The 25,743-nt window shown below is 43.0% G+C and overlaps 1 protein-coding gene across 1 annotated transcript in view; it reads left to right on the top strand.

Moving 5' to 3' along the window:
* The first annotated feature begins 212 nt into the window (after window positions 1–212).
* cpa6 (carboxypeptidase A6) overlaps window positions 213–25,743 on the top strand; it is an 83,033-nt gene continuing 57,502 nt past the window's right edge. Inside the window, exons 1-2 of the mRNA XM_072569583.1 lie at window positions 213–371; window positions 14,970–15,045. Of these exons, the coding sequence (XP_072425684.1) occupies window positions 265–371; window positions 14,970–15,045 (183 nt within the window). The 5' untranslated portion in view covers window positions 213–264. The remainder of the gene's footprint in view (window positions 372–14,969; window positions 15,046–25,743) is intronic.

Here is a 25,743-nt window from a genome sequence, read left to right on the forward strand (position 1 = left end):
TCTTACACACACACCCCTAGTGTCACTTCTTCTCTCTACAGGAGCTGCTACCACCAACCCCCCCCCCCCCCCCCGCTTTCACATTCTGCTGCCAATTTGGATGGAGTTCACGAGCTACTCAAGACTGAAGACATTCTTTGTCATTGCTACCTCCAGCTGCAACGTTGACCTCAGAAATCAAGTGGGTAAAAGGCCCACTGAAATCTAAATATTAGGATGATTAATATTTAGATTTAAAACAGCTTTATCCCCTACTCCTGCATCATGGAGGGAAATGTACGAATTCTAGCAGCTTTTCTGATATTCGCTCCAGTGATTATTTTGGGTCTAGGAAGTGTGCAAGGCCTGTTGTATAATAATCGGTATGATGGGTGAGTAGTTTATTTTGAGTGCTGTTGAATTGTTGTTCAGCTTTCTTTGGTATCTCAAAGTTACTGGTTATTCCAAATTGCCCTGGAGAAGGTGGTGATGAGCTGTCTTTGTGAGCTGCTGAATTTATTGTGTTCTCCCAGTAAGTATTTTAAGCTGTAAGTGTAGTTTTGGAAGGACTTTATAAAAATGACAACCTGCATATGACAATTCTGTAAAAACATGTTTGATCCCTATGTAAATATAAATTAATGTGTGTCATTTAAAGTTTATGCTTGGGAAGTGCCATTAAGTTGGAAATCTGATCTTTAAGTTTGGATGCTGTTGTAAATTGTGAGAAAGGGGTAATTGAGTTTTTAATTTCTCTTGAATTATTGGTTTAAAATTGAAAATATCTTCATTTGGTTGGCTTAATGAAGTTGTTTTGCATGATTTGGTGTTCTCTGGGTCAGCAATTAATATTTGAAAATGCTTGAGCTCGCTAGCATTAGAAGCAGGGCTGTTTTGTTACTCATGTATCTATGAAATTAATCAACTTAATAACTGAGGAATAGCAGAATGGTATCCCCACCATGTTATTTAAATTGCCACAAAAATAAGCAACTATTAGATAAACAATTAAACAGCAAACATTTGTATACCTTACATAATGATGAGAGAGTAAAGCAGTTATACGAATACATTTGAGTTCGTATGTTACAAGTTGGGAAATATGTGTAAGTTTCTAATATTTACACATTCCAGTTTTAAAAAGTCACCATCGTATGACCAGACCATAGGAATGCGCTCTCTCTCATTCAGAGAGACGATTGGTGGTGGTTTAACCTGAGGGTCATCACTCCTCAGGTGAGGGGCGAGATTGAGAAGGAGAGTCTTTCAAGGTGACCTCAGTCAGTGAAGGAATTGATTACAAACTGTTGGCATCAATCTGCATCACAAAAACAGCTGTCCAACTAACAGAGCTACCTGACACCATTCCAATTTATAAGTACACAGACATAATAAATATGCATCTTTATTGTACACTATTGATTGAAACTAAGATCAAATGATAAACAATAATGACCAAATGTAACTGAAATCACCATTGTCACAAAGACCATTAATATGCCAAGTCAACCGAAAAGCTCAGTTACTCTTTGAATAATATTTTGAGCCTAATTTAGTTATTTGATGACAGATATGCTGGGATTACAATTTGTGTAAAATTGTGTGTAAAACTTTATTGGATGAAGAGTAGAGCTGGAAAAAGCACAGCAAGTCAAGTCGCATCAGAGGAGGAGCAGAGTCAATGTTTCAGGTCAGAATCTTTCATCAGGATTCATGTCAAAAGTTTTATTTCCAATCTTTGTAATTCCATCGACTCATTCAATAATTTAACTTAAACTAAATTAAAACAAAAATAGAAAACAACACAAAATACAATTTCACACAAAATGATTTAGACATAACATGGACACCTGTCTTGAAAGGAACTGTGACTGTGGACTAATTATGTGATAAAGGTTCAACAGAGACTAAGAGATACTATGGATAAATCCTTTTTATGAACATCTGAGGGCTTGTGCCAAAGTTGGAAGAGCCATCCCAAAGCGAAGCCTGATGGCTGAATCATAACTTACAGACAATGTCACACATTCCACAATCAATGTCCCTGGCTATGTTCAATGAGCAAGACAGACTCTGAAGAGATGGCAGAATTGTGATACTCAGTTGGGCGAGAGTTGCCCTGATAATATTTAACATTGTCTCCAGATCTCATGGCTTCAAGCCAAACATGGTCAGAGATGCCCTCTGCTGATTATCACTGACCATCCCCCCCCCCCCCCCCCCCCTTGGCTGATTAATCAGTACCCCTTGACGTTGAACACTAAGGGGAAGAAACACCAAGTGTGGTAAGCTAACAGAATGTACTCTAGGTGTGGAACCTCAATGTCTGTCACTGAATGTAACTTGGTAGCATTGCTACTTATTGAGCTGATTGAGTCCTAAAGGACATAACTGTTGGACTTGGTCTTTGCCAGATGGTGAGTGATCCAGCATGAGAAATACTTGACCTTGCCCTCACCAGTCTATCTGTTGGAGCCACATCTGCTCCTGATGATATTGGCTGGAAAGACCACTGGAAAGACTTTCTTTGTAAAAATAAAGTCTTATCTCCATGTTGAGAATGCCCTTCATTGCATTGTGTAGCAATATCACTATGCTCAATGGGTTAGACTTTGAACAGATTGAAACACTCAAACTTGGGCATCCATAAGATGCTGTGGGCCACCAACAGCAGCAGAATTATATTCAACTACAATCTGTGACCTTGTAGTTCAACATATGCACCCACTCTAGTATTGACACCAGGTAAGAAAATCAACACTGGTTCAATGAATAAAATAGGAAGGTATGCCAGCAATAGAACCATACATGCTTATAAATGGAAGTGCCAACATATTTATGCCACAACTCAAGACTACTTGCATGCAAAACAGCAGAAGCACAATGCAACAGACAGAACTAAGTTATCCCACAACCAACAGTCAGGTCTATGCTCCGAAGAACAACCCACCCAGACCCATTCCCCTACACCTAACACTACGGGCAATTTAGCATGGCCAATTCACCTAACCTGCACATTTTTGGACTGTGGGAGGAAACCGGAGCACCCGGAGGAAACCCACGCAGACAATGTGCAAACTCCACACAGTCAGTCGCCTGAGGTGGGAATTGAACCCAGGAATCTGACGCTGTGAGGCAACAGTGCTAACCACTGTGCCACCATGCCACCCATATTTAAGGGCCTGTTTTTTCATGCAGAGGGTGGTGTGCATATGGAACCAGCTGCCAGTGGAATTGGTGGAGGCTGGAGGATGCTCCAGAAATATCCTCACTTTCAATGATGGGGGAGCTCAGCATATCAGTGTGAGAGACCAGGCTGAAGTATTTATACCCACTTTCAGCCAAGTGCTGAATGGATGCATCATCTCAGTCTCCTCCTATAGTCACCAGTATCACAGTTGCCAGCTGTTGGCCAATCTGATTCACTCATAGTGCCATAGAGCTGTACAACAGAGAAATAGACCCTTCGGTCCAATTTGTCCATGCTGACCAGATATCCGAAATTAATCTAGTCCCATTTGCCAGCATTTGGCCCATATCCCTCTTAACCCTTCCTATTCATATACCCATTAAGATTCCTTTTAAATGTTGTAATTATACCAGCCTCCACCAATTCCACTGGCAGCTTATTCCATATGCACACCACCCTCTGCATGAAAAAGCTGGCCCTTAATTCCCTTTTAAATCTTTCCTCTCTCACCTTGAACCTACACCCTCTAGTTCTGGACTCCCCTACCCTGGAAGAAAGACCTTGTCTATTCACCCTATCCATGCCCTCATGATTTTATAAACCTTCGTAAGGTCACCCCTCAGCCTTGGATGTTTCAGGGAAAATAGCCCCAGTCTATTTAGCCTCTCCCTATACGTCAAACTCTCCAAACTTAGCAACATCCTTGTAAATCACTTCTGCACCTTTTCAAGTTTAACAACATCTTTCCTGTAGCAGGGAGACCAGAATTGAAAGCAGTATTCAAAACATGGCCTAACCAATGACCTATACAATCACAACATGACATCCCAATTCCTATACTTAGTTTGCTAACCAATAAAGGCAAGCATACCAAATGCTGATCTACCTGGCACTCGACCTTCAGGGAACTGTGAACCTGTACCCCAATGTCTCTTTGTTTGGCAACATTGCCCAGGACCCTACCAATAACTGTATAATTCCTGCCCTGGTTTGCCTTACTAAAATGCAGCACTTCACATTTATCTGCCACTCTTCAGCCCATCTGCCCAACTGGTCAAAGTTCCATTGCACTTCGAAATAACTTAACTCCATATGATATTGAGCAATGACAGAAGGTGCAGAATACTACAATGACAATGGACCCTGACCACATTCCAATAATTCTATTCCTAATTGGCTGTGCCTCTAACCAATCTGTTCCATCACAGATACAACAACGGCCTTTGCCCACAAGTGTGTAGAGTTGCCCAGGTATTTCCTGTTTGCAAAAATGAGAACAAATCTGACCCAGCAAATGACTACCTTAGTCTATTTTCAATTATCAACAAAGGTACAGTGAAAAAAATTATTAACAGTGTTATCCAGTGGCACTTGATAGCAATGACCTGCTCATTGATGTTCAGTTTGGGTTCCACCCAAGGCATTAGCTCTGACTGTATGTGACCCTGGTGTAAACATGATTCAAAGAGCTGAACTTCAGAGCTGGAATGAAATTAACTGCCTGACACATCAAAACAGCATTTCTTTGAGTGTGGCATCAAGGAGCCTGAGCAAAACCTGGAGTCAATGGGAATCTGGGTCAAACTCTCCACCGCTTTGAATCATGCTTCATGCAATAGCTGTGGTTATTGGATGTCAATTGTCTCAGTTCCAGGACATCATTGCAGAAATGCCCCAAGGTAGTACCCTAGGCCCAAGCATTTTCAATTCCTTCATCAATTCCTTTCCTACTATCATAAGGTCAGAAGTGGAGATGTTGATGATTATTATTAGACAATGTTCAGCACTATTTCTGACTTCTTAGACACTGAAGCTATCTGTGCCCATGTGCTGCAAGGGCGAGACAATATTCAGGCCAGTGCTGGTAAGTAGCAAGTAAAATTCATGCCAAAGAAAAGTGAGACAATGCACCCCTCCAAAAGGAGAGAGCATAACTATCATCCTTGACCTTGAATGACATCACCTTTCACTGAACACCCCCCACCCTGACTACCAGCATCCTTGGGTTATCATTGACCTGAAACTGAATTCAACCAATTGTGGTTCCAAGTGCAGGTCAGACCCTGGAAATTCTGTGGTAAGTAACTCACCCCTTGACTCCTTACCTATAAGGCACAAGGTGATGGAATATTCTCCAGTTGCCTGGATGATTGCAGGTCCAACAATGCTCAAGGAGCTAAACCCATCTAGGTCAAAGCAGCTTGCTTGTTTGGCACCCCATCCAATTCCTTCAACATTCATTTCCTCCACTGAGGCACGACAGCAGTACTGTGTACCATCAACAAGTTTTACTGCAGCAACTCGCCAAGGCTCCTTAAGTAACATCTTCCAAATCCATAAACACTGAAAGCTGCAAGGACAAGGCCAGCAGATGCTGTCACATGATACGTGATGTCATTCTGATAATATTTCTGGCCCTTTAATCCTGTAATCACAAATCTTTTTGATTCCACTAACAGTAAATTGGAGAATTCATTCATTTGTAAGAGACATATTACAGTGAACATTTTACAACAGTACACAATGTTAGACAATAACAAGTTTTTAAAAAGGGGACTATACCGTGGAATAGGTTGCTAAGGTGGCATCACGTTAACTTGATCCATGCAGCTTAATTTCTGGTAAATAGTTACATCTGAGGTTAGTTAGCGTCCAATTCCTGATGAGTGATATTTGTGTAGATTGACAGAGATTTGTAAAAATCAATTTTTTTTATTTCTGAGAGAGTGGCTAATCCAGATCAGAGGAACACAATTAAACAGAAATGTAATTTATACATTTGGTAGCTTCCCTCTCTGTTCAGTTGTGACTTACTGTGTTTCTTAAATTATAATTGTGTCCATCAGGTAATCGTCTATACTCTCTTGAGTTTAGGTGAATGGAAATGATGGCATTTTGAAGGCTTGATGGGGAGATGTTGAGGGGATTCTTGTCCTGGGCAGGGGAAGGTATAATAAATTTGTGGCAAAATGAAAAATGTCTTCACCCAACAGGTTTTAAATCTTTGAAATTCTCCATCCCAGAGGGGTTTTGTGGATATTCCTTCATTCTGTGCATGTTTTTTTCTAACATAGAAAGGGCAATGTATATTCAGAAGAAATGTCCTGTTGCTCACAAAGCAACAAAAACACAATGGCTGGAAACCCGAAAGGAAAACAAAATATTTTGTATATAACCACACACACAACAAGATTGTCAAAGAGAAAAGGTCAATTTACTGGAACTTGCACTTCATAATTCCAAGCTACGGACCCAAATGAGTGCCATCTGTTTTTCTCTTTTTGCAAATAGAGATTGATCTGTGTTTTTCCAGTATTTTCAATTCTACAATGCTGGAAATGTCTCAAAACAAGTGAGATTCTTTATATGATATTGTATCTCAGTTAGATAGATGTAGGAAGGTCAGGTATTGTCGAAGCCAGATACATTGAAAAAGGAAAGGGAATTTTGGATTCATGCAAAAGTGACTTACACAGGATCACAGAGGAAGATCAAATTAAAAGCAGCACTAACTGGCTGATTGTCACTATTATTGTCCAGATTAAAGTGGTGCTGGAAAAGCACAGCAGGTCAGGCAGCGTCCCAGGAGCAGGAAAATCAACGTTTCGGGCAAAAGCCCTTCATCAGGAATGGAGGCAGGGAGCCTCTGGGGTGGAGAGATAAATGGGTGTGTGTGTGGGGGGGGGGGGGGGGGGGGGGGGGGGGTGGGTATGGGGGTGGGGGAAGCTGGGGAGAAGATAGTTAAGATAGTTGAGAGTGCAATAGGTGGATGGAGGTGGGGATGAAGGTGATAGGTCAGAGAGGAGGGTGGAGTGGATAGGTGGGAAGGAAGATTGGCAGGTAGGGTAGGTCATGAGAATGGTGCTGAGCTGGAAGGTAGGAACTGGGGTAGGGTGGGGGGAGGGGAAATGAGGAAATTGGTGAAGTCCACATTGATGCCCTGGGTTTGACGTATTCCAAGGCAGAAAATGAGGTGTTCTTTCTCCAGGCGTCGGGTGGTGAGGGAGCGGTGGTGGAAGAGGCCCAGGACCTGCATGTCCTCAGCAGAGTGGGAGGGGGAGTTGAAATATTGGGCCACGGGGAGATGGGGTTGATTGGAACGGGTGTCCTGGAGATGTTCCCTAAAGCGCTCTGCAAGAAGACGCCTAGTCTCCCCAATGTAGAGGAGACCGCATCGGGAGCAACGGATACAATAAATGATATTGGTGGATGTGCAGGTGAAACTTTGATGGATGTGGAAGGCTCCTTTGGGGCCTTGGATGGAGGGAGGGAGGAGGTGTGGGCGCAGGTTTTGCAATTCCTGCGGTGGCAGGGGAGGGTGCAAGGACGGGAGGGTGGGTTGTTGGGGGGCGTGGACCTGACCAGGTAGTCACGGAGGGAATGGTCTTTGTGGAAGGCGGAAAGGGGTGGGGAGGGAAATATATCCCTGGTGGTGGGGTCTTTTTGGAGGTGGCGGAAATATCGGCTTTTGCCTGTCACTGTTAATGGCTATGCTCAAGAAAATATACTTGTAATGTCCCACATGTTGTTCTATATAGCATATAGGATTGTATGTATTGTGTTGTGGAATAATTTTCAAAATTGTCACATAAGCTTGATCTGAATTCATTGTATGAATGTGAGCATTTCTCAAAATAAGATGAACTAAAGTTGCAATCATCTCTATTTATGTTCAATTCTTAATTTAAATTTACTGTAGGATGGTTCGATTCAGTAAATCAGTGGTATAGACAGAGTTCTTGGTTAGTGTGGAAAGTTTCAGGCATAGCTGGATAGAGCATGCATTTATGGTAGAAATAATTTCCAATCCAAATGTGAAGCAGCAATTTTTTTGTCTGTTCTTAAATTTCAGCACACAGAACAAATTTTAATCAGGCAAACCTAGTGGAACAGAGTAGCGGCTGAGTTAAAGTCAAGCTGCTGAACTTGACCCTTTGATTTCCAGCCAGGTGCGAAGACTATGGTATAACTGCCAAAATGGAGATCTCATCTCTTTGGCAGACAGCTAAGAATTAAAACCTGTCCAAATAGCTGCTCTATCCCTCACATTTACATGGAAAATAAAACACTTACATGAGGGATATATCCTTTCAAAAGATATATCCTTCAACACACTGCAGTGGCCTTAATAAGCTGAGGGTCAGACCTCTGCCACTCAATATACAGAAGTCCCACCCTCAATCTGACTGGCCAGCAGCTCTTGCATTTTCAGCAATGTACGTGAGAGAAACTGGGATTGCAAACATCTCCAGAGAGAAATGTTCTAGATGCCTGAGATGGGTAAGTCCTGGGCTTTTGGTCTGGACTATGGCAAGGACTGAATGACATCACAGGTTCTTAAAAGAGACAGTGCAAGATAGCAGACAATGACATATCCCTCCCAGATCGTCTCAACACCTCTATGCTCACTTTGAGCAGAATTTCAGCGAAGAGGTCCTTCTGGGAGTGGTCATCCACAACAAGCTTTCTTGGACTCTTCATGTGGATGCACTGGTTACAAAGGCCGAACAGCGTCTCTTCTTCCTCAGGCAGCTGAGGAAATGTGGCATGATGGCGAATACCCTTACCAACCTTTATAGGTGTGCCATCAAGAGCATTCTATCTGGATGTATCATTACCTGGTACGGCAACTGTACCATTCATGATCGGAGATGGTTACAGAGAGTGGTGAACTCAGCCCAGACAATCACAAAGGCCAACCTCCCATCTATAGAATCCATCTACCAGGCCCGCTGTCAAGGAAAGGCCGCCAGCATTCTCAAAGATCCATCCCACCCTGGCAATGTTTTCTACAACCTTTACCATCGGGGGGAAGGTACAGAAGCCTGAACACATGCACCAACTGGTTTTGCATCAGTTTCTACCCTGCTGATGTTAGAATACTGAATGAACTCACAAACTCTTAACATTTGCCGGTACCTGTGTTTTTGTTTTTGTTGCTGTTTACCTACTATTTACTTATCTATGCTACTTAACTATGTGATCTGCCTGTATTGCTCGCAAGACAAAGCTTTTTACTGTGCCTCAGTACACGTGGCAATAAGTTCAATTCAATTCAATTGTTGGGATTGGCTGGGGGGTGGTACCTGCACCTTAGGGTGTTGGGTTTTGAAGGCCAGGCAGGAATGGACAATTGATCTTAAGAGATTGGTGCAACAAGAGCACCCCACCTCCCCCTGCCATAGGATGTACTCACATGTTTTCACCAGGTGGGAAACAAACAATAACTTCCTCACTCTCATCCATTTTCCGGTGCCCAGCATATTGTGGTAGTGAGACAGATTGACAATCTTAGTCCGCTATGATTGGGCAATTGTGGGCTTCAATAGTTTTGTGGGTGCCTCACCCACCCCCTTGAATCTGTTCCATCGTTCGATGAGATTACAGCTGAGCTGTGGTCTAACTCCATGTCCCTGCCTTTGGCCCATATGCCTTATTATTTTTGCTTCACAAATATTTATCGAGCTCTTGTTTAAAACTAACAACGGATCTAACAACTGCTGTCTTTTGTGAAAGAGCATTCTAAACATCTACCACCCTTTGTGAGTAAAAATGTACTTAACATCTCTCCTGAACGGTCTGGTCCTAAATCTCAGACATGCCACTTCATTCAAGAATCCTCAACCAGTTTATCTTCATCCACTCTGCCTTTTCCTGTTATTCTGCAGAATACAATAAAAACATGCCATGCAGTGGATAGCGAAGAAGGTTACCTCAGATTACAACAAGATCTTCATCAGATGGGCCAATGGGCTGAGGAGTGGCAGATGGAGTTTAATTTGGATAAATGCGAGGTGCTGCATTTTGGGAAAGCAAATCTTAGTAGGACTTATACACTTAATGGAAAGGTCCTAGGGAGTGTTGCTGAACAAAGAGACTTTGGAGTGCAGGTTCATAGCTCCTTGAAAGTGGAGTCACAGGTAGATAGGATAGTGAAGAAGGCGTTTGGTATGCTTTCCTTTATTGGTCAGAGTATTGAGTACAGGTGTTGGGAGGTCATGTTACGGCTGTACAGGACATTAGTTAGGCCACTGTTGGAATATTGTGTGCAATTCTGGTCTCCTTCCTATCGGAAAGATGTTGTGAAACTTGAAGGGATTCAGAAAATATTTACAAGGTTGAACAGGCTGGGGCTGTTTTCCCTGGCGCGTTGGAGGCTGAGGACCTTATAGAGGTTTATAAAATCATGAGGGGCATGGATAGGATAAATAGACAAAGTCTTTTCCCTGGGGTGGGGTATCTGGAATTAGAGGGCATAGGTTTAGGGTGAGAGGGAAAGATATAAAAGAGACCTACGGGCAACCTTTTCACACAGAGGGTGGTACTTGTATGGAATGAGCTGCCAGAGGAAGTGGTAGAGGTTGGAACAATTGCAACATTTAAGAGGCATTTGGATGGGTATATGAATAGGAAGGGTTTGGAGGGATATGGGCCGGGTGCTGGCAGGTGGGACTAGATTGGGTTGGGATATCTGGTTGGTATGGACGAGTTGGACCGAAGGGTCTGTTTCCGTGCTGTATGACATCTCTATGACTATGACTCTAATCACATCTGATTAAATTGTAGCACCCAGTTAAATAAGTGTTGATATAGAAGGCAAGCATTCTCAGTTCTAGGGCAGTAAACTTATTGGTGATTTTTTTCCAGAATGAATGAAGAGAGGGGTAAGAAATTCTGAGCAAAAATGAAGAAAATAGCAATACAATATGAAGTCATGAAGAATAATCCATGAGTAGATAATGGAATAGCTACCACTGAATCTTCAATTTAATGGATATTAAAGATAGAATATAGTACAGTACAGCACAGAAACAGGCCCTTCAGCTCACTGGGTCTGTGCCAACCATAATGCCATTCTAAACTAATGCCATCTGCCTGCACATGGTTTGTATTCTTCTATTCCCTGTCTGTTAGTGTGTCCGTCAAAATGTACCTTAAAAGTTCCTGTTGTATCTGCTTCTACCACCTCCCCTGGCAGCACCTTCCAAGCATCTACCACCCTCTGGTAAAACAATAGGTCTACTCTTTCTTGTAAATGCTTTCTGCATTTTTCCCAATGCCAAATGGAAGTGAGCATTATGGATCCAAATCAAGGTCAAATGATTGATACCCATATTTACCCTCTATTGCTTTGGAGAGCACACAAGTCAGATAATAGGACCATGAAGTACAGGAGCAGAATTAGGCCATTCAGCCCATTAAGTCTGCTTCCTATTCCCAGTTGGGGCAACTTGGTGGCTCAGTGGTTAGCACTGCCGATTCACAATGCCAGGGACCCAGGTTCAGTTCCACCCTCAGGCAACTGTCTGTGTGGAGTTTGCATGTTCCTCCCGTGTTTGAGTGGGTTTCCTCCAGGTGCTTTGGTTTCCTCCCAGAGATGTGCAGGCTCAGTGGATTGGCCGTGCTAAATTGCCCAAAATGTGGCAGGCTAGCTGGATTAGCTGTGGGAAGTGCAGGGATAGTGTAGTGCGGTGGTTCTGGCTGGGGTGCTCTTCAGAGGGTTGGTATGAACCCAATGGGCTGAATGGCCTGCTTCCACACTTTAGGGACTTCATGAGTCATTGCTGATATCTTCTTACTAAGGGACAAAACTATATTTGATGTCATAATCTCCACAATGCATGACTTAGGTATAAAAAGTGTTGCCTTATTTAGCATTCCAGGGAATCACCTCAATAAGAAAGATTTAGTGATGTGTCTTGAACATGCCTGAGATTTAGAATGAAAGGCTCACCTGTCTTTCCCAGCCTCTCACAATGTCATACTTGCCTTTGCTGTTTGGAAGCCAGTAAGATAACAAGGAGTGTAATTCTGCCATGTATGTCCTTATTAAATGTCACCCTTGGGATATAAATCACTTGACGTGCTCTCCTTTTGTGTATGTGTCAATGCACAACTGTTGCACAATTTTATCTGTTTGACATATTCTGATGCTGTTCCTCCTCTTTGTTCACAAATACAATTCATAACAAAATCCATGGTCCAAATTTATAAGGGCAAAGAAATGGCAAAGGGCGTAACATCCCTTTTTTACGAAAATGCACGAGAGCATTTACAAAATCATCTTCAAATACAGTATTGGTCATTTCCTTGTCCTTGTAAATGAAGGTTACTGCATCTGCACAATTGTGGATGCCCACTTTGCATAGATCATACCAACAAACTAGCGTTGGGTAAAAATGTGGGTAACATCATTATTAAAAGGAGATGATTGTCTCTTTCTTCTAAGTGCTTCCAGCATTTTTCATGATGCTCAATGGAAATAGGCACTCGAAGCAAAAATCCAGTCCAAATGATTCATACCACCTTTTTGCTCCTAAATGGAAGTGCACAAGGCAGAGAATCTATATTTGAAGTCATAATCTCCAAAAATAGTTCACATTCTGAGAGATCAAAATAAGTAACTGCAACGTGGGAAATAGACGTATGCTAAGGAATTTTTGTTTTGTAATGATGACTGCTGTTTATTGTATATTGTTAAAAATCACACAACACTAGGTTTAAATCTAAGAGGTTTATTTGGAAATACAAGCTTTCAGAGCGTTGTCCCCTGGATGAAGGAGCAGAACTCTGAAAGCTGGTGCTTCCAAATAAACCTGTTGGACTATAACCTGGTGTTGTGTGATTTTTCACTTTGTCCACCCGGGTCCAACACTGGCATCTCCAAATCATATCTTACATTGAACTTTAAAAATTGTAAATCAAAACATTTTTAGGGTGAGGGGAGAGAGATTTAAAAAAGATATGACAGGCAAATTTTTTACACAGAGGGTGGTTCGCGTGTGGAATGAACTGCCTGAGGAAGTAATGGATGCAGATACAATTGCAACATTTAAAAGACATTTGAATTGATATATGAATAGGAAAGGTTTGGAAGGATATGGACCAGGAGCAAGCAGGTGGGACTAATTTAGCTTGGGACTATGTTTGTCCTGATGAAGGGCTTTTGCCCGAAACGTTGATTTTCCTGCTCCTCGGATGCTGCCTGACCTGCTGTGCTTTTCAAGCAACACTCTGATCTAGACTCTGATATCCAGCATCTGCAGTCCTCACTTTTGCCTATTATCAGCATGGACTAATTGGATTGAAGGGTCTTGCTGTGCTGTATGACTATAGCTATGACTCTCGAGTTCAAGAAGGGAAGCATGCTCAGCAATATAGATGAGAAGAAATCTCTTCATCCAGAGAGTGGTGAGTCTGGGCAATTCACTACCACACAAAATGGTTGAGGCCAGAACATTGTGTTTTCAAGATGGAGCACCCCCTTCCCAGAAGTGCCTACTCAACTGTAGTGCCTACTCAACTGTAGTGCCTACTGTACTCCCTGTATACCCATGACTACGTCGCCAAATACAGGACTAATGCCATTTACAAGTTTGCTGATGACGCCACCATAATTGGTCGAATCTCAGATGGCAACAAAACAGACTACATACGGGGCGGGTGGAAGACCTGCTATGTAAGAATCCTACGCATTGACAGTTCAGCCTTCAACACTATTATCTCCTCGAGATGATTACTAAACTTAGTGATCTCGGACTAAGCCCCACTCTCTGCAACTGGATCCTCAGTTTCCTGACCCATAGGCCACAATCAGTGAAGATTGGGGACAATATTTCATCCTCACTAACACTCAACACTGGAGCCCCCCAGGGATGCGTACTCAGCCCCCTACTGTACTCACTATATACTCATGACTGCGTCACCCAATACTAGACGAGTGCCATGTACAAGCTCACTGATGACACCACCATAGTCAGTCGAATCTCAGATGGTGACAAAACAGACTATAGACAGGAGGTGGAAGATGTGGAAAAACGGTGCACTGAGAACAACCTCGCTTTCAATGCTGGCAAAACCAAGGAACTCATTATTGACTTTCGGCGGGATGTTACTCATGTCCCCCTACACATTAACAGCACAGAGGTGGAATGAGTGGAAAGTATCAAGCTCCTCAGAACGGTCATCCACAACAAGCATTTTTGGACTCTTCATGTGGACGCACTGGTTACAAAGGCCCAACAATATCTCTTCTTCCTCAAGTAGCTGAGGAAATTTGGCATGACGGCAAATACCCTTACCAACATATATACGTGTGCCACCAAGATTATTCTGTCAAGATGTATCAATACCTGGTACGGCAACTGTACCATTCAAGATCAGAGACAGTTACAGAGAGTGGTGAACTTGTCTCGGACAATCACAAAGGCCAACCTCCCATCTATGGAATCCATCTACCAGGCCCGCTGTCAAGGAAAGGCCGCCAGCATTCTCAAAGATCCATCCCACCCTGGCAATGTTTTTCTACAACCTCTACCATCAGGGACAAGGTACAGAAGCCTGAACACACGCACCAACCGGTTTCATAACAGTTTGTTAGAACTATTGTTAGAATACTGAATCAACTCACAAACTCTTAACATTCACCTGTACCCGTGTTTTTGTTTTTGCCGCTCTTTACCTATTATTTACTTATCTATGCTACTTAACTCTGTGATCTACTTGTATTACTTGCAAGATAAAGCTTTTCACTGTGCCTCGGTACATGTGACAATAAATTCAATTCAATTTAATTCAATTCAGATAGATGTAGCTGTTGTGGCTATAGGGGCTTAGTGGGAGAGTGGGATGAGGGGATTGAGTTCGATGATCATCTATTCATATTGAATGGTGGAGCAGGCTTGAGGGGCTGAATGGCCTACTCCTGCTCCTATATTCTATGAAGCTCTTTGTTTCTATGATATGATATACTGCCTATTTAAAATTTGCAATAAAATAAACTTTCCTTTTTAAAAACTAGAGATCAAGTAATTCGATTACTTCCAAAAACCGAACAACAAGTTGACGCATTAAAGAGTTTCCATGAACTGGTCAAGGTAAGAATTAATCTTTAAGACATATGTCAATAAATGCTGAAGAGGAGAGAATCTTTCAATATGTGCATGGAGCTTCTTTCACAAATTTGAGTAATCAGCTAAGAGACAACTCTGATCAGGCTGCATGTCAATAAAAATAAACTTGTGTACACAATATATTTTAGAAAGTTCAAAAAAAAGTGAAACATGTTTATCCATAATTTATTGTGATGTTTACAGGGAATTGAGACCAAATGTTGAGTTGAGAATGAGCAGCATAGTGTCTCAGTGATTAGCAGTGTTGCCTCACAGCGCCCAGGGACCTGGGTTTGATTCCAGCCTTGGGCACCTGTCTGTGTGGAGTTTGCACATTCTCCCTGTGTCTGTGTGGGTTTCCTCCCACAATCCAAGGATGTGCAAATTAGATGAATTGGCTATGGGAAATGAGGGGTTAAGGGATGGGGTGGGTCTGTGGGGGATGCACTTTGAAGGGTCAATGTAGATTTGATGGTCTGAACGGCCTGTTTCCACATGGTAGGGATTCTATACAGATTAAAGCAGGGCAAACTGACAGGAAATAATAGGGGCAGGGTGCAGCTGTACTTTAGTTTCTCCTTTTTGAAGTCATAAATTCTGCTTTTGTATTTAAATGTTTTGTCTATTTTTTTATTACTGGTGAATATCTAATGGCTGAGACTTTGTGGTACTGTCAGACCATGAAGGGCTGGTGATTGAGAGTAATATTTCAGCAGAGTGAATTCAGTGGAAAAAAAGCATAGAGGAGGGTTTCAGGGTAACAGAAAATGGAGAGCCTGGGTGTAGAAAGATAAAGATGGGAGAAAGTAAGGGGAAACAGATCAAAGTATAAAATGTAGGAGTGGTACACCTCCCAGTTCTGTCACTCCAGGCGCAAGCACCACAGTTACCAATAGCATTTGATGGATTCCTAAATTCACACAGAGCAGAAAAGGCCCTTTAGCCCATTGAGTCTGCACCATCATAAATACTGCTAAAAGTGCGCTAATCCCAATTCCCCCCACTTGTCCCATATCCTTGAATCTTATGATACATGGAGGAGGAAGAGTTATGTTTCCACCCAGCCACATCAGTCCTGGGAAAGAAATCATTAGCTGAATGGGACTAATATTGACTGCAACAGACGTTTCAAACTTAGGTCCAAAGGTAAGAAGAATTGTGAGGCCATAGATGCAAGGGTATGCTATCTGAAGGTGATGATAAGAAATGTCCATGTTTTTTATATATATAATTAAAATGAAAATTCAATTTAAAATAAACTTGAAATTCCTTGTACAGTTTCTTCCTGGTCTTTTTTAATAACCTTCACTAACTGCCACGGCTGCAGGTTCAAAGACTAAAGCAACTTCATAACAATACAGATTAGCTCAAACCTATAACTACAGGTAGGGCTCTTGTCGTGCAATGGCATTGTCCTTGCCTCTGAACAAGGGGCCCAGATTTAAGTCCCACTTACTCTGGAGGTGTGTAATAACATCACAGAATAGTTTTACTCAAAACTACTGAGAAATGCATGCAGGTTTCCCAGATTTTATTTTAAATCCTGCCTTTTAACTACCTTAACAGTTAGGGACCACATGCTGAGCATCTGATTACAATAAGGGCAGTCAGATATTCTTAAAGTACTGTTGCTAAAATTATTCAATCTGTGCATGGAACAGATATTCAAAAACTTAGATGCACATCCGGAGGTAAAAATTAGTCAAAACCTGTACAATCTGAATACGCCGTACAGAATGTCATGAATTATGTAAAATATAGGAATTCAGAAATGGAATGCCCAAAGGACAGCAACAATTTTTTTTTAGAAGGAATGCATCCTTTGGCAGAATCTTCTAAGAGTTTGAATGACATAGGCTATGGTAAGATTAGTGGCAGAGTCAGATGGAAGGGCAGTTTCTTCTTGTTGTTAGCAGGCCTCAGTCAGACAGGGCAATAATCTTCATTCAGAGAGACACCAGCTCAGTAAGTCAAAGGGCAGCCTATGATAGCAGTCCAGGGGCTTGGATATGGTTAGTCAGAGACAAGAAAAAAACTACAGATGCTGAAATCCAAGGTAGACAAGCAGGTGGCTGGGAGAACACAGCAAACCAGGCAGCATCAGGAGGTGGAGACGTCAGGACTGAAGAAGGGTTACACCCAAAACATTGAACTGCCAAGTTACCAGCATATAAAGATTATCTATAAAATAGCTCTCTTAAAAGTACCTTTATCGCTCAGTAACCTGTGAAGCAGATTCCCAAGAAGAAGAAAAGATGACAGGAATACAGAGAAGAAACAAAAGCTGCCTCATTTTGAGATAAGAAGTTTTGTTTTGTAAATCTTAATTAGGAGTTTTATCAGACTAATACTGTTGAAGGGGAAGGTAAAAGATAGGTTAGAGGAAGGACTTGTAAATAATTGTTAGTCAATTATTCTCTGTTATACTATAAGAAATAAAGTTGTTAATTTTTACTTTAAATTGTGCTAGGCCTCCCAAAGTTTCACAGATTACTGCACGCGATAAATCTTTTCTGCGTTGCTGTTTTAAATTAAGCAGGAGGGTTTACCCCATGTTGCAACAAGCATTTCATGTCACATTACAGGTGACCACCATTGCACTGTACACACACACAGACACTCCTACACACACATACACACACTCTCACACACACACACAGGCACTCCTATACACACATACACATGGACACACATACACACAGATGCGCACACAGACACCCACACACACCCTTACGGACACTCACTCCCACACTCACACATGCACCCCCTCACAGACTTAAGACACTCTGCACTCACTACACACACACACACACATACATTTTCTCACACTCACAACCCCCAACCCAGATAGACACACACACACAAAGACCCACATGCACACATATATTTTGTGGGGTGAATTTGTACTTGCAGGGTTACATTGTACTTGCTCAAAAACTGCATGCATTCATGTAGAACTCTGAGCTCAAAAACTGCATGAATTTATGTAAAACTCCATTATCTCACTTTTTAGATTAGAATCAATCTAAACATCATGGTATAGTCAGAGAACACGGGGCTAACACCTTCAACATATTGTCTCGCTATCACCATTGTTCACAGCTAACCCAAGAATGCAACTTTTTTAAAAATGGTTTTGTGATTTACACATGAAAGAAGTGAAACTATCACTGTATTCTAACAGATGAAAGGCTTAACAGACAATCAATTTTTCAATGTATAATTTCAGTTACATCACACTGTAAATTTTTGCTATAAATTCTGTGTGTTAGGATTGAGCCCTCCACTATCACCTGATGAAGGAGCGTCGCTCCAAAAGCTAGTGTGCTTCCAATTAAACCTGTTGGACTATAACCTGATGTTGTGTGATTTTTAATTTCGGATATAACTCTTCTTCAGTGCTGATGTCTCCACCACCTGATGATGCCTGGTTTGCTTGTTCTTCTAGCCTCTTGCTTGCCTACCTTGGATGTGGTCAGTCAGCCCTTCCTGCCTGTGACATTCTCCACATAGGGGATGTGGAGCTGAATGTCAGTGCTGCCCACTCCCCATCTTGAGTCTTTCTGCCCCATTAAGGGGCTGCTTTTCTCCTGGAATGAGAAAGGGACAGAGGCAGGTATTAAGAGAGGAAGTGGGAGATTCAAGATGGCGGCAGTCTGAAAAGTCTGTTGTGTTGGGCTCGGTGCCATACCCCAGGCAAGGTGGGCTCCTATTCCCTCCCCCATTAGCCAGCCCTGAGGAAGATTTTCAGTATATTCAGGCAAAGCACTTAGAACTTTTTAAATTTGGAGGTGAAGGTTCTGGAGTTGAAATGAAGCCGTCTAAATGAAGAGGAGCTAGGGGAGTGCAACAGGCAGAACACTCCCCTGCTTTGTCAAGAACACCCGCAGCTGTCATTTCAATTTCCCTGGCGGCGTCTTTACCTATTCATGGAGTTTATAAAACTCCGTGAAAAAATCAAAACACCGCTGGAGCCGATTACTGCCATCCTGACAAAGCATGAGCAGGAGATTCTGGCATTGGATTGACGCGGGGAAGCGGTCAAGCAAAGGACCACAGCGGCAGAGACCACAACGGAGAACTCTGAGGGGCGGGTCCGAACCTTGGAAGGCCCGGTTCGGGCCTTGCTGGAACAGGGTGAAAATTGAGGTCAGGGAAAAGAACTTACGTGTAGTGGGTCTTCCGGAGTGTGAGGACTGTGAGAATCTGGCTGAATTCCTGGAGAAGTGGCTCCCGGAGTTGCCGGGGCTGGTGATCGAGTCGGGCCGGGTGAGGGTGGAGTGGGCCTACCGGATCGCAATGAGTAGGTCCAGGTCTGACCAGCGCTCTTGCGACTCCAGCACTGTAAAGAAAAGCAGTTAATAACAGAAACATCCAGAAGACTGGAAAGGAATCCACAGGCTCTGGTAAATAAAGGTTCAAACATAATGTTTTTCCAGGACTTTTCTTGGGCCATAATTAAGAAGAGGATACTGTTAAGAAAAAAATTGAGAGACTTGAATATTCCATATTCTCTGAGGTATCTGGCAATACTGCATTTTAATTATGAGGGCTCTGACCATACCTTCAACTTGCTGGAAAAAACAGCAAAATTTGTGAACTCGCTGAAATAATTGACTTGGGCCAAGGAGGAATGTGGAAAATATGCTTGCAGACAATGGCATAATAATTTTTTATCTTTCTTTGTTCTAAATTTAGTTTGCTTAATATCATATCTGTTTGGTCATTATCTGTTATTTTGCTGTTCCTTTTTTTCTGGGTGAGGAGTGGTTACTGCTTTGATGTAAAGATTTATGGGGTTGAGATATGGGGAGGGGTTGGGGAGATGGTGTCCATTATTAACTTGCACGAGTGTATATAAAATGGGATTTTTCTATTGCCTGGATGTGGGGTGCGGCCGTAACTGGAAGGTACAAGGACAGCTGTAAGGTTGGGAGTGAATGCCCCTATGGGCGAAGGGGGAGATCCCTAGCGATTTGTGGTTTATGTATTTGTTCATTTAAGTTAGGAGTAGTGGTTAGTTGTTTAGTTTTAGTAGCATTTGTAGGAATAATTTTTAGATTTAGTAAAGTCTGTGTCTTTTCCACTCGCCGTACATTAAATGGGTTCCTTCCTCACGGGGGACCGTGGGCCGTTTTGTGCGGTCATGGCTAGCAATTTATTCAGGTGGTGCACCTGAAATATAAATGGGAGTCATTCCCCTATTAAAGGGAAAAAGGTGCTTTCAAACCTTAAGAAAGAAAGGGTTAACATCGTTCTACTGCAAGACACACACTTAACCAGTAGGGAACATCTGAAGTTACAGCAGGGAGCATACGAGAGGGTATTCTTCTCCTCCTTCAACTCCAAAAGCAGAAGAGTGGCCATACTGGTACGAAGGAACCTCCCATTTCAGGTGATGGATCAAATCAAGGATGAGCATGGACAGTTTATCATTCTCAAGGTTCTGGTGCACGGAGAAAAGTATGGCATCCTGAATGTTTACTGTCTCCCTGCACATCCACTCAAATTTTTAGTTAACACAGTCTCTAAATTAATGGCTCTTGGGGTGCACCACACAATTGTAGGAGACTTTAATCGTCTCATGGACCTTGAGGTAGATAGGATGCCAAGGGGTCTGTTGGGTACACCTCGGCAGTCTAGGCAGCTAGTATACTTGTGTGAGGAGTTGGGGCTAGTGGGTGTGTGGAGTTATCTTCACCGTAATGGGAGGAATTTTCCCTTTGACTCCAACCCACACAAATGCCACCCAAGAATTGATATGTTCTTTGTTCCGTTGGTTTGTTTGGACTTGGTGTTGACCAGCAGGATTGGGAACATAACTATTTCGGACCATGTGGCATAATACTTGGATGTTAAGATCACGGGTAGTGGAGCAGACGTACGGCACTGGCACATGGATACATTTCTGTTGAGGAGTGGTAATTACAAAAGGATTCAGAGCCTTCTGGAACATCAATCAGAGTATGGCCAATAATCCATCGGTGCTTTGGGAGACCACCAAGGCGTATTTAAGGGGTCTGGTTATTTCATATTCAGCAACTAGAAGGAGGCAGAGAGGGGAGCAGCAGCAGATGATTGAGGCCCTGAGTCGGCAGCTGAGTCGGCATATTATAACCAGCCATATTATAGTCGACCATCTTTGGTTATGTTACAACGGGTCACGGCTCTCCGGGCTGCTCTGGACTCAGTGCTCACACAAGTGGCAAAGAGAGGAGTCTCCTTTGCTGAGGAAAGGCTATTTGAATATGGGGCGAAGCCAGGTAGATAGCAGGCTTACCTGGCAAGGAAGAAAAGTGCTCTGCAGTCCATTGTGTCTATTAGGGAGAGAACTGGCAACACCACTCGAGAGCTGAAAAAGATTAATGCCAGATTTCGGGAATTCTATGCAGAGTTATACTGGTCGGACGGCTGTGGGGGTGGAGTAGCAAGAATAGAATTCTATTTCAAAAACCGGGACCTCTCGGGTATAAATGCAGATCAGGCCTCCCTTTTAGATGCACCTCTGACAGTACAGGAAGTGCAAGAGGCTATAAGGCAGCTCCAAGATGGCAATGCACCCGATCCAGACGAGTCCCCGAGTGAGTCTTACAAGGAATTTATACTAATGTTAGCTGAACTACTTCTGGGGATGTATAGTCATTTGTATAGTCAAGACTGCATTCCGCCCTCTCTTAGGAAGACCAATATCTCTCTTATTTTAAAGAAAGGGAAAGACCCCGAGGATTGCGCGGCTTACAGACCCATCTTGTTGTTGAATGTAGGCTTCAAAATTTTATCAAAGGTGCTAGCTCTGAGGTTGGAAAAGGTGCTGCCTGTTGTTATAGAAACGGACCAGATGGGGTTTATCAAGGGCTGCAGCTCTTCCAATAATATCAGGAGGGTGTTGAACCTAGTGCAAGTATTTCTGGAGAGATTGATTCCGGGTTTGGTGGTCTCCCTGGATGCAGAAAAGCTGTTTGATCGGGTGGAGTGGGCGTATCTCTTTGGTGTTCTAGATCCCTTTGGTCTTGGGGGGGGTGCTTTGCTAGATGGGTTGCAGTGTTATATAGAGACCCCAAGGCAGTGGTTGTCACGAATGGTGTCAAATCAAATAACCTTAATGTGGGGAGAGGCAGCCGACAGGGATGTCCTCTCTCGCTGCCGCTGTTTACCTTGGCAATTGAGCCATTGGCAGAGGCCATCTGAAAGGACCCTGAAATAATGGCACCAAAGCTGGGAGTTGGGGATCATAAAATTACTCTTTATGCGGATGATGTCCTTCTGCTTCTGGCTAACCCGGGAAGGTCTGTACCCCGGTTTATACAAAAAGTTAAATTATTCGGCAGTTTCTCGGGATAAATTTTACAAACTCGGAAGTCATGTCCGTGGGAGGTTTGGTGGAAGTGCCAGAGCTGGAGGGGGGAGCACAGTTTCCTTTTCGGTGGTCGCAGAAAGGCTTTCTCCACCTGGGAGTTTTTATTACCCCTGCCTTCTGTCAGCTGTATGGACCTAACTTTGTGCAGTTGTTTGAGAGGATAAATCAGGACTTGAAATGGCGGGAGGGACTGCCAATCTTGTGGCTCGGCCACATCGCTCTGATTAAAATGAATGTTCTCCCTCACCTATTCGATCCTTTGAGGATGCTCCCATTGCGGTTACCCAGGCAGCTGCTACAGTGGTTTGCCAGTTGGCTTGGATTCTTTATTTGGTGCCGTAGGCGCCCCCTAATTAAATTTACCAAGCTGCAACTTCCACAGGGTATTGGGGGGGGGTTGGATCTTCCAGATCTGAAGAGATACCAAATAAGCGCCCTGCTGTCATATATGGGTGACAGGGTGTGGAATGACTTGAGGTCAATATGGTTTAATGTTCAGGCCTCACAGACAAGGTGGTCCCTCGTCAATCTACTGTTTATGGACAGGATGAGATCCATGGCTGAGTGTTGTGAAAGTCCAAATGTTTTAAACATGGGGAAAGCCTGGAGGATAATGCGGCAGGGTGAGGGCAATTTGCTTAAGACCTCGCCGTTCACCCCATTAGTGGGAGCCCCAGGATTCAGGCCGGGGTCAATGGATTCCAGCTTCAAAGCATGGGAGGGTAAGGGAATCTCTTGTTTGGGAGATTTATTCAAGGGAGAGGTCTTGATGTCTTTCAACCAACTTAGTCAGAAATACAGGATTCCTAATAGGGACCTTTTCCGATACTTCCAGGTTAGGGATTATAAACAGAAGAAGGCCACACGCTTGGCACAGTTCTACAAGTCAGACATAGAGAGAAGAGTGCTCTGATGTGGGGATACTCTCTCGATCAGTACCATATATCATCTACAGAGAGGTAACGCCTTGGGGGGGATATGGAGGGACTCCATGGGACCTGGAATCAGGAGCTACGGGAAGAAATTTTGTTGGACACATGGGAGAAAATCTCAATATGCAATAAAGCACAAAATATGCAACTGAAGATTCTTCACAGTGCCCCCATATGGCACCAGAGAGGTGAGCAAAGTTGAAGAATGAGTCTTTTCCAGAATGTCCCAAATGTAAAATTAGCATAGAGACCCTTACACATTGCTTTTGGTCCTGCTACAAGATTCGTGGATACTGGGGTGCTATAGTGAATGAGCTGGAGCAGATCCTGGGAATTGAAGTTAAAGCAAACCCGATATTCCTTCTATTGGGACTGCCGAATCTGCCCTCCCTGGGTGAGTACGGGAAGAGGCTATTTAATATTCTTATACTCTGTGCAAGGAAGAACATCCTAGTGAATTAGATATTAGAAATAACCCAGCTTTTATGGGGTGGTGCAGACTTACGATGGAATATGTCCCCCAAGATTATCTGGCAAGAATGGTGCACCATGGAACGGAGCAATTTTATAAGACGTGTCAGCCCTTTTTAAATTACATAGACACGGATCTATCGGCGATATTGATTAGGGCCTTTATATAGTCAAGAGAGCTGTATATGGTGGTCCGGGGACCGAAGGGGAAGGAGGTGTAGTAAATATGGGTGTAATAACTATTCCTCCCATGGATGGGATCTTTGGTGGAGGTGTGCCGAGTTGAGTAATGTAATGTAATTTAACTCGGTTGTAATTTGATTTAATTCTATTTATTTAATTCAAGTTTATTTTAAGTTGAGTTAAATTAAGTAAATATGAAACGATTGTGTCTGTAGAGTAGGTTGTTTATTGTTAACTTGACTGTAATATAACACTGTGACACCATTTCTGTATTTCTGTATCTTTTCAATTAAAAAAAAGAGAGGGAGTGGATAACACAGCTGTGAGGTTTGGTGCAGCTAGAGAGGTGACCCAAGTGAGTGAGTTAGCAGCGTGGAGAGTACATGGTGTTCATGGTGTTGTGGGTTGGAGTGCATGAGTGAATATGTTGCAGGCGACAGTGACAGTAGTGGTGTGTGAGCCTTGATAGGAGGTCGATACAGTAGCAGAGATAGAGTGAGTGTGACAGGGAGGCGGTGGTGGACAGAATGCTGGCTTCTTATTTTTTTCCTACAGTGATGTGCATTCCTCCAGACGGTGAGGAATGTTTTAACCCAGTGACAATCCTGGGTCAGGCTGTGCCCTTGAGTGCTAGTCTCTCCTACGAGGGGAAACATCTCCAAATCCATTCTATCCAGGTCTGTCAATATTCGGCAAGGTTTCAATCAAATCCCCCTTCATCCTTCTAAACTCCATTGAATGTCCTCAACCCCTGTAAACATCCTCTGGACCCCTTCCAACACCATATCTGCCCTTCCTTAGATATGGACCCAAAACTACTCACAATATTCCAAATGCACTCTGACCAGAGCCTTGGATGACCCCAGCAGTATATCCTTGCTCTTGTATTCCAGCCCTCTTGAAACATATGCTAACATTGTGTTTGGCTTCCTTACTGCCAGTAGTATTTCATGCCAACTAAACCTGCATGTCACCCTGAACAGAATCCTGAACTAAGACTCCCAAGTCCCTTGGTGCTTCAGATTTCCAAAGCTTTTCCCCATTAAGAAAATAGTCTATATATATTGTCTATTCTTCCTCCCAAAGGGCATAATCTCACACTTTCCCACAACACTGCCCCATATTTGTGATACACAATGTTTCATTGTAACCTGTTTCCGCTGTTGCTCCACTTGAATACTTGTACAACCTTGAAGCCCTTTGAAAATTTAGTACACATAACCATCCAACAGTAGGTCACAACTGCAGTTTATATTGAACTGGTAACACTGCTATTTTAAACATATGTTAAGAAACACTTTGCCAGGCAGTCTGTAGTATATTTGCTCCAGAGGACAACGTGGGCTAAGAAGGTCCACAATTGTTGTTTTTTTTCTCTGGATCCTCTTCCAGACCAGCTTAGCGTTTCGTTTTTGCTTCAAGCTTCCAATTCCCACCCAGTCAGCCTCCCAGAGGTCATTGTCAATGGCCTACCAGAGGTCAGTGTCAATGGCCTCCCAGAGGTCACAGTCAACAGGTTCCCAGAGGTCAGTGTCAATGGCCTCCCAGAGGTCAATGTCAATGGCCTCCCAGAGGTCAGTGTCAATGCCCACCATTGTCATTTCTGCAGTGGTTCATGAAGGCAACTGACCCACTTTCTGCTGGGTAGCTAGGGATAGACAATAAATGTTGGTTTAGCCTATGTAACATTAAATTACTGCAGGTGCTAGAGTCTGTACTGAAAACAACAAATGCTGAAGA

This window comes from Chiloscyllium punctatum, chromosome 5 (assembly GCF_047496795.1).
Source record: "Chiloscyllium punctatum isolate Juve2018m chromosome 5, sChiPun1.3, whole genome shotgun sequence".
In the NCBI taxonomy this organism is placed as follows: Eukaryota; Metazoa; Chordata; class Chondrichthyes; order Orectolobiformes; family Hemiscylliidae; genus Chiloscyllium; species Chiloscyllium punctatum.